The sequence below is a fragment of the Sparus aurata genome, chromosome 13 (genome assembly GCF_900880675.1).
Source record: "Sparus aurata chromosome 13, fSpaAur1.1, whole genome shotgun sequence".
Lineage (NCBI taxonomy): Eukaryota > Metazoa > Chordata > Actinopteri > Spariformes > Sparidae > Sparus > Sparus aurata.
In genome coordinates this window covers 34,204,176-34,214,420 of record NC_044199.1, presented here as the reverse complement: position 1 = coordinate 34,214,420, position 10,245 = coordinate 34,204,176, and the positions used below count along the sequence as shown (strand labels likewise).

Below are 10,245 nucleotides of genomic sequence, written 5' to 3'. Positions count from 1 at the left end.
ATGTTTTACGTGAGAGTTGAGTGGACCTAATTTGCAGGGGGATCCGTAGGAAGGTTGTAAGGATGGTGAAATGGAAAAAGGAAAAAAAAAAAAAAATCGTTATATGTTGTCCAGTGTGTTTTTGTTTTTTTTTTGTTTATGGAGGGAAGGAATGTTAGGGTCACTTTCTGAGATTTGAAGGGCTGCCATACTGTGTAATGTTTGATTGGTTGCTTGGTTACGCTGCCGCTTAAATCTGACGTGAGCGGAAGGAGCGGGGCAGTGTGGGAAAAAGCCAACAGGGAGTCTCGTGGACGCATGAGGCGGACGCCCGGAAAAAGGGAAAGTGACTCGAACAGAGGAAGAACCCCCGCTCAACCTCCAGAGTGAATTATTATTTATTTTTGTCTCGTCTAAACAAATAATTGAACTGACTGAACCGCGACCGCGTGTCGACGGACCGAGGTCGACGCAACCAGGACGCTGGAGCAGGTGGCCGGCCAGAGGCCTCTGAATTGGGACGCCGACGTGCTTGGAAGGCCTTTCGGACCAAGCTACAGGTGGTGAGCGTTGGCGGAGGCAGCCGGTAAGTCGAATATTGTGCAGTGTGGCAGTCCACTTCCACCGAGCTCCAGTTTCGATCAAGAGAAATATGTGCACCCGTGTCATCCCTGTAGCCTAGACTCGCTAGAGCCCTACCATTAAATTCTTAGTGTCCAGGGTGGCGTGTGGTCGCGACAATATATAAGTATACTTTATATATATATATTTATATATATACTTTATATTTGATTTTCTATTCTATTTAATTCTATTCTTAAGGTTAGGGTTTTTAATTTTAGTTTAATATGTATGTTTAATGTATGTTTTGTATTTTGTATGCTACTGGATACTTGAATTTCCCTGGGGATAAATAAAATATCTATCTATCTATCTATCTATCTATCTAGAAGTTGACCAGTCAACATGGGGGTAATTCAGTTTAAACCATGGGAGACCTAGGACCAGTGGAGAGTGAGGTGAGGGGATAATGAACAGTTGAACAGTCTCACAATGATTACCAGACAGGAGGAGGGTCAGCCGGACAGTACTTTGTGTAACTTGGGCTGTAAGCCTGCCGTCAAAGGTGAATACATCTCCCACGCCTACAGACACACACAGGTAAGAGCAGGTGAGGGAGAAGGGAGGGGCTGAAGGCAGATAGGGGAATAAACACAAAACAACATAAAAACCCTGACTGCCACAGTAGCACCTTGACAGCTAATTCACCAATCAAGTGTCTGGGTGTTCCAGTAGTGAATGAAATACCTCAGAAAAGTTGTCTTCTCTTAATCCAGAGATGTCCAGTTGATGCACTTCAGTCGCACCTTTAGCCCAAAACACAGCAATTCATGAATAGATGGTGGTGAAACATTGTCACACTGAAATCACAGCTTTTATCTGCCCCAAACCTCCACAAAGTACCACTCAACTGCAACAGTTACCTAAGATGGCTGCCGAACTCTGAACTATTGACATCTGATTGGACCAGTCAGGAGCTTCTATGCCTGACCTGTGACCTGCATCAGACAACGAGTGACCGGGAAGACCAGAGACCCACTCCATCATGTAGCCAATGAGAATTCAAATCCTGCAATATGCACTTTATAGGTGTTTTGAGTTTGTGTCCGATCAAACTGGGGAAAACTGGACTCAATATCAATATTTCTAACATCTGTAACCATCAGATCAAATCCTGATTCTTAACACAAATTATAATCCTTTCTCACAACACCAGCATTTTCTTTTTTAAATTATTAATGATCTTTAATTGACCAGGTGTTACTATGTACAGCGAGTTGGATTAAAATGGAGCTTTTCTAATGAGCTCTAAGATGTGTTTATCATGACGTTTGTTGTTTAAATCCTCCCATTACAACATTTCAGCCAACTGTCACATCACAACATGTTTAATATTTAATATCATGATCTGCTCATGAAGACAACGAGTGAATGTTTGAATTTTTAATTTAATTTAACAAACATTCACAATGTTCAAACAAATAAGCACCCAAACAGAAGAAACACATGCAGGAAGGTGAGGAACAAACAGCTTTATCTTTATTAAATGAAGCCATAAAATGAGCACACAGAATCCAGAGTCCAAAAACAGAAGCAACAAAAGGCCGATAACAAAACGGGGGAAAAGAAAAAGCAATCCTCCCTGTCTGTAGGTGTTATGCTAATTACTCTCATGCAATCTATCCTATTGGGATGTTAATGAGGTGACTTCAGCACCTCTGGAGGAGAACTAGCCAAGTTAAAAGTGTAGTGACCTCAGAGTTTAGCATGTAAGATATTTAGGGCTAAAAGACAAACTAACCACAACTAAAGCAATCTACAAACCACAACTGAATATATTTGGTGAGTAATGAGTTCTGGATTAATTATCATAATTATTGTCATTATTAATGTTACTGGTCATATTTGGACAATAGTTGTTTTACAGCTGTCAGTATTTCTAATATTCATATTTAATTATTATAGTTGTTGTTATTGTTGTATCTTCTGTTCATCTTCATGCTGACAGATGACAGACACTTAATTTAGCGGCTCAGCTCTCTCCAATGGTGATGAGTCATCAGGTCACAGTTCCCTGACTGTCTCTTCAGCGTCTGAGAAGTCCTGAAATTCGGCGTCATCCACAATTGAAGGAGTTGCTTTTTCGCAGTACTTGAGGTTCTGTCTCAGTCAGGCTGAATCAAACTTCCGCACCTAAAACAGAAACAGAGAAGAAGATGACGAGCAGTGATGAAGGAGTTTGGTTCAGCAGTCTGTCCACTCGTCAGAGCTCCAGGAGCAGAGGCTGTTTTAATGTTCATAACACACAAACTGAGCTGACCTGCCTTCTAATAATGAAGCTTGTAAACAGCATAATGAAGCGTTGGAAGTGGAGCTGAACCGACATGTTCTCACCTCCTCTCAGCTCGGAGACAACGGACGCGTTATACAACACAAAACATATGACAGTGAATTGTATTTGTATTATCACAGATAACCAGTGAAATAAATCTAATTGAACAAAAATCTAATAATTCTACTGACGATTGATCCTTCAATAAAAAAAATATTCCCTCCCTGATACTTTTAAACAAAATCATCACTTTTAAGTGAAATACTGAGAACCAGACTGAAATAAATAAATAAAAAAAGGTACCTGTCTGTCCACATGCAGGGCAACAGCAACATGATCCCAAACATAATATTCAGGGTATGACAACTCCTCCCCTGCTTCCATCTGCTTTTCATCAGGTCTCAGGACCAACTCATAGCTGAGAGAAAACAGAGACAAAGAAAATATCTGAACCTTTGACTCATGTTGAGTGTCCTCCCACCACCTGTGCTTGACATTTATTGACACAAATGTCACACTATGATGTTACATTATAAATTGTATTAACACACCCACCTATTTTCTGTAATTTTCGCCTAGTTAGCATACCCAAATGGAAACGCTTATAACACAATAACTACAAGTCCTAGATGGATGTATGATACTTCATTTGAAAGCTGACAACCTCTAGTTTCACAACCACAATGACATAAGTTTAAACATGGCTCTAAAACATGTTTGAATAACAATAACTAGGATGTGCTTTATGTAAGGCATATGGCAATATACCACATACATCTTGTCAACTACACCTGGATGAAATTTTAGACTTCTAGGCCTAACCTTATGGGAGTTATGGAGTTTTTAGTTTGTGGTGTCACTGGCGTCCAGGAACCTCTCCAAAACGTCTCCAAATGGCCAAATTGTGCCAAATGCTTTTACTCACTTCTGTGACACTGGAAACATTACTGAAGCATTCTGGTAACTATAAAACCTTTCTCCATGATTCAAAACATAATTTTTTCACACATTCATTTGATGGGTGGTTGGTGGGGTTACCACACGCTTCTAGGTGGCCATATTGAGATATTGTCATGTGACAAGACACTAAAGAATAGTAACCATTATACAAAAATGACACACTATACTGAACTGAATTTCAAACAAGGATTTTATTATCTTTCAATATACTATTACTGTATGTACAACTGTGCCAATATCAACAAAATATGAACAATAAATGAACTATGTGTGATACACCTTAATGTGAGGACATTAAGTTATTTTTGTTTATTCCTGGTCCACACCTGTTATTTAAATGATTGTTTAATTTTACACATTATTATATTAATGCCGGCAATAACCCGCTCAATGTTCAATGTAATGGCAACTCTTATTGTGAAAGACAATATAAATGTAGGGGGAATGAAAGTCAAGCGGAACCAAAGTGCAGGTATTGGTGCCCCGCGGTGCCCAAGGTGAGCGACCCCTCCCTTTTCCCTCAGACCGAGATTCGGGGAAGAAGATGGCGGTTCACTCTTTCATTCATTGATTCCGTGATTCTGTTTTCCAGGTCGGTACACGGTAAAACTTACAAAGATTGTTTCCTCCTAAATTGTGTAGTTGTGTACTGTAATTGTAATGAGTCAGCTGGTAGATTTTCAATGTTGATCACCAAGTTGAAGAGCCGCGTTTATAACCGCAAAAATGCTAGCTTCTGGAGACAATGACATTAGCCGCCATTTAGCGTGTGTGTCTGTGTAAGCATGATTCTGTGTGCTGATGTTCTCACTCCCTGGCTGTCTTCATTTCAGTTTTCGAGGTATCCTGACATGTATTGAATGCTTGTTAATGTTAAAGAAAGCAACGTCTACTGGTTACAACTTAAAGAGAGTTACTCTTGAAGTTTTACAGGAGCAGTTATATGTCCAGTCTGTGTTTGAAAATGTATTATAAGCTAAACCATTTTCCCCTAGGTTTATTGTGTTTCATGTTTTAAGCCTAAAGTCATTTCAGTATTGATTTAAAACCAAAGAGTGGTTATGATTTACATTATTGCACTGATTTAATGGTGGATTTATTGTGTTAAAAACAAATACATATATCTATATGAGATAAAAGCATGGTCTATTTGATGGACATGATTGCACTTAAAAGGGAGTGATGTTTATTTTTATAAATACATGATTTCTGTGAATATGTGTGTGTGTGTGAGCTGTTGCCCACTGATGTGTGGAAGAAGAGACAACTGTATTGATGTGTTTAACCTTAAACTAATAAATGTTAATTGAAACTGAAACATGATTTCACTGGGGAATATTTATTGTTTTATACGATGATTTTGGAAATAAAACAGACCGAGATTCGGGGAAGAAGATGGCGGTTCACTCTTTCATTCATTGATTCCGTGATTCTGTTTTCCAGGATTTCATCCAGGAGAGTGAGAGCAGTGGATCCCAACAAAATCATTTGTTACTCCAGTTAATCACATTTGAAACTCGTAACATATATACAAAAAAATATAGAATACGAACTAAATATGCAAAAACTAAAAAAAAAAATGAAAAATGTGTATAATAAGTAAAAGGTAGTGGAAAACGTATAAAAAACAAAAAAATCTACAAAAATGAAGTATATACAACTGTACATGGACAAAACTGACGTAACTGGACATTTTTGGCCATGCTACATCCCATTTTGTCTTTGCCACTCATTGTAACAGTCCCTTGTGGCAACAAAACACAAGGGAACACCACATGTTGAACAGCCAACTGGTGTCTTTTTGTGGCAGAGTGTGCAGAGCCGTCTGCCGACACTGCCTGGATCCCGCTTAGCCACATTTTGCCCCTCTATGAAATAATGCAGCTTGTGGGATGCTGCTGGGTTTGGGGGTGCAGTGATGCTTGAGGTGGATGGCTGGGATGTTGATGCAGGCCCTTGGTCCGCAAGCTCCTCAATAAGGGTCTGACGGAACTCTTTCTGAGTCATCGACAGCCCCCTCTGACACTGCTGGTACAGGATGTGGGCGTTCACAACCGCAATGTCCAAAAAGTGATAGAAGAATGTCTTGTACCATTTCATTGTCTTGTGTGTTGCGCTGTAGTAACCAATGAGTGCATCTGACAGGTCAACCCCCCCATGTGCTGGTTGTAGTCCTTGACTGGTGCTGGAATGGGGACATCGATCACCGCCCACTGTCCAGCTGTCTTCACTCTCCTACGGGCTGTATCACCAGTGAATGCCTTGTGAATGGTGGAACACATGACAACCTCTCTAGTGTCCATCCATTTCACAAAAAGGAGTTCGCTGTCCCTGATCCACTTGATTGTCCCCCGAGGAGTGCCCCTGGTGAAGTCATTGATGGTGGTCTTGGGGAAACCAACCCGGTTTGTGCGGATGGTACCACAAGCCCCTGTCTTCTTCTTTAGCAGGTCCAGAAAAAGTTGGGAGCTTGTGTAAAAATTATCAACATAAAGCTGATAACCTGTACCAAGGGAATCAAAGTCCATGAGGGACATGACAGAGTCATAGCTCGGTCCTTTTCCAGCGCTGGGTGACTTTCCCTCATAAACAAAAAAATTCCATGTGTAGCCAGTGCCAGAATCTGCCAAAACAAACAGTTTGTTTCCCCACTTAGTGGGCTTGTTCCTGATGTGCTGCTTTATGGAGATTCTGGCCTTTGATGCAACCATCCTTTCATCAATTGCGATGTGTTGCTCTGGCTGGAAGTGGGCTTTGCAGGCTTCGACAATCTGGCTGTAAAGGGGCTTGATCTTGCCCAGGCAGTCATAAGCCGGTGTCCCCCGCTTAGCTGTATTCTCCTCATCTGCTGTGGGGTCACTCATGTGGACAGCACGAGAAATCCTGAGGAATTTATTTCGGGACATCACAGAGGGGGGGAATGGAAGGCTATAGAGGCGGGACCCTTTCCAGTAATCCACCAGTGTAGAGCACTTTACCATCCCCATGTATATTACCATGGCAAGGTAAGAAAAAATGTCAGCTATGCCTATGTTATGCCAGACCTCTTTTTTCCCTTCATGCCTCTTTGCTCCATAGGCATTAGTGTATGCCATCAAAGTCCTAAGCACTGCATTGGTGAAAAACAGTCTGAAAAACTGCAGTGGACTGGTTGCAACTCTGGTCTCCTGCTGTGGTCCAGGTTGTCTCACCGGCATGAAGTCAACTTGAGCAGGCTCAACGTCGTCATCCCCCACATCATGCCACTGTTGTTCCTCCGTGTGGGAGCTAGGTGCTCTGGAGGATCCTCCTCTTCTGCCCCTCCCTCGGGCACTTCTGACAGCACGGGAATGTCCAGCAGTTGGTGTAAAAGCTGCAGCGTCCCCTGAGCCAGAGGGGGCAGTGGAAGACGCAGAGGGGGAGGTAGCACTGGTGGATGCAGAGGAGGATCGTCGGCGCTTCTGATGACCGCCTTCAGCAGGAGAGGGGGTTGGGTGTCTGAGTGGCTTACTTTGAGGCTCCCAATCCACATCACTGTCTTCAGACTCAGACCTACAAAACACAATGCAATGCACAAATGTTACCAAATATAATGAAAAAATATATAAATGCATTTCAATGGGGTGTTATTTACATAGGAAACAAATAAACTCAGATATATGATATTACATATTACACAAAAACATCAGGAAAATAACTGTACATAAACAGAATAATTGAATAGGGGGAATATTCCCAGTGTGTGGTCAGTGAAAAAGATCTACTTCAATTTGTTTACAAGCTTGATAAAAAAAAATCTAAATAAAAGGCAATGAGGCTCAAAAAGAATTACAAGGATTACATAACTTTAGTTGAGTAATTGAGTAGCTAGCTAGCTAGCTAGGCTTAGCTAGGCTAATTAGGCCCTAGGGTGCTAACCATTTAGCATCATTTATGAAATGCTAATGTATACTGTACTGTTCACTGTCATCATAAAAACCCCCCACCCACTAACTTTCATTCAAATTTCACTCATGGCTAAATAAATAAATCAAACATCATCAAAGATAACGTTACTCACCGATCTAAGATGTCGTCAAGGCCCTGAGCGAACATCTCCTCTCTCTCAGAGTCATACTCGCTGTCGTGACTCTCATCAGACGATGCTATGATCCATTCCCGGTCTTCTTCCCGGACATTTTTAGATTTATTCGTGGCTTTCGCCATTGTAAACTCTGAAAATGCCTACAACAAGATTTAAATGCCCTATGCGTCCCTTTACTGTGCGTCCGCTGCGTAAAGTGAGCCTACTGGTCGCCAGAGGCATCGATACCCCTCGGCTCATACATAACTGACCTGGGCACGCCTACCCTCGTTGGAAAGGTAAAATAATTGACTAGAAGCCTGGGTGATTGACATATCGATAGCCAATACGCTATCCCTATACTAAGGCAGCGAAAAACAGTAAACAAAGCCTATTGGCCCTTCAAACAGGCAGTGCTCGATCTACTTCACGGGCTGTGCTGGGGTGAAAACTGAACAGAAAAAAATGGGGACACTCTTATTTTGTAGCCAGCAAAGTGATGAAAACAAGCATACCCAACAACACCAGACAGGAACTAGAGATCATTCCGATTGCGGTCGGGTAAGTATGAATCCTATTTGCCGAACAAAGTTGGTAGACGGTAAACAAATGGATTTACAGGACGATATTCACAAGCTGGAGTAATTTTATGAAAAACCATTTTGATGCTATTGATCAGTGGATTCTTACAGACAACTGGAATATAAATAATTGAGGAATGGACACATATTACGGCTTTATGGCGGCGTCAAAGGTAGGGAATCGCTGTGTGTTTCTTGTGTCTCACGTTTACCATGCTGGTAAATATCAACGATTTATGGTTTGGTGCTCATGATTTTTGCAAAATCAACTGGATGAATGAATTGCGGAGATTCTAACCTTTCTAACGATGTATAGTATGTCCGTACTGATGTAAGTTGAAGCGGGATACGTCACTGCGCAGTGTAGACATACAGTCATTAATCTGAAATCGCCTGTTGGCGGGCGGATGGGTGCGTAGAGGTTAATACAGTGACAGATTATGAACTACTGTCCCCCTTGGCACAAATGCACAAGGATGCATAAAGTTGGACAAAATGTTTAAGTAAAGTACAAGTACTTCAGTACTTAAGAACAGTATTTCTCACCTGTGTGTCTCACACATGGCCTCAGGCCTCCAGATGAAGCAGCCATCTTTGTAGGAGCAGATAGAGTTTGGGTCGTCAGTCAGCAGAGGACGGTCTGAGAACAGCTCCTGATTGGCTGGGCTGTGGACCAGTATAACGTACATCACTTCCTGTTTGTACAGGACGGTCTTGAAGACCCGCATGACGGGCTGAGCGCCAGAGCAACACTGGAACAATAAAATATGTTTTAGTGGAAGAGTCCTCACAAATACATTCATCAAGGTTCCTGTTAATGTCCTGAAAACACACAGACAACATCGATTCTCCTTCTTTCACTTTAAAGGAGCACTACGTAGTTTTAGAAAAGAAACTAAAAGTTTTAATATTTACAACATTAACGAAGTAACAATACAAACTTTTGTCCATAAGTGAATCAAGCTGTTCTCATTTCTTCAACTAAACTACGGACTGCTCCTTTCAGTAATCTGCTACCTGCTGGCTGTAGGCCTCCAGCAGCTCCTCCAGGGGGAAGGTGAAGCGGTACGAGCCCAGCCTGGAGCGCTCGGAGAAGGACGGGGAGGTGGCAAACTTCTCCAGGAAGCTCTGCTGCATCTGGACCTGCTCCTCCGTCCGGTCGGGGTAGGTCGTCTCCAGGAGCCTCCTCTCAGCTGATGTGATCTCATCAGGCGTCACAGCCAGACTCCACCACACCAGAGAGTCTCCATGTGGGTTCTTGAAGCCATTTTTCCATCTGATGCCACGTAATCCATATTGCTTTGTGTCGTGTTTCAGATGAGACACATGAAACTCTTGTTGGGGGTATAATGGGATGTTTTCTTTGAGGAGATATTGGTTCTCCAAATCCTTTGCTTCCTCTTTCAAATCTGTCAGCTTCAAGTGCCGACCTTCCCAATAACGTTCCATATATCCTCTGCTGTTGGTCCGTGTCTTCATGGTCCTTTACTGTTACTTGATTGTCTGCTTGCTCGTTTGTGCTCAAAAGAGAAGTTATCTCTGATCTCAACAGGGAATTAAACATTAACTGCTGAAGAGGCGCTGCTCTGTGTGAGACACCATGTGGTGGGGAGAGATAAGAAGGGCTCTAAAGCGTATTGTCAAATTACAGCAACGTACTGGCATCCAGTAGCTGATGTATGTCATACACAGTAAAGTTAAACTGTAGAACTACACGGCAGTGTACACTTGTTTTTGTCCACGGTGAAATACACTAATATACTTTATGAACTGTTACTTGTACAACCAAC

General features: G+C 42.0%; 1 protein-coding gene across 1 annotated transcript; it reads right to left on the bottom strand.

The window, feature by feature from the left end:
* Positions 1-2,076: 2,076 nt before the first annotated feature.
* On the bottom strand, positions 2,077-9,970 carry LOC115593735 (uncharacterized). The gene is made up of 4 exons (XM_030437347.1): positions 9,473-9,970; positions 9,002-9,207; positions 3,176-3,290; positions 2,077-2,733 (listed from the first exon to the last, which is right to left on the bottom strand). The coding sequence occupies exons 1-4, from the start codon at positions 9,932-9,934 to the stop codon at positions 2,710-2,712; spliced, it is 807 nt and encodes a 268-aa protein (XP_030293207.1). The 5' UTR covers positions 9,935-9,970; the 3' UTR covers positions 2,077-2,709.
* Positions 9,971-10,245: the final 275 nt, after the last annotated feature.

Bases quoted from the DNA above. Each gene is read 5' to 3' on its own strand.
- LOC115593735 (XM_030437347.1), bottom strand. From the start codon at position 9,934: ATGAAGACACGGACCAACAGCAGAGGATATATGGAACGTTATTGGGAA. The intron at 9,208-9,472 runs GTAGCAGATTAC...TTATTGTTCCAG, and splicing joins TGGAGGCCTACAGCCAGCAG to TGTTGCTCTGGCGCTCAGCC. The intron at 3,291-9,001 runs GTGAGAAATACT...GTTTTCTCTCAG, and splicing joins GCCATGTGTGAGACACACAG to CTATGAGTTGGTCCTGAGAC.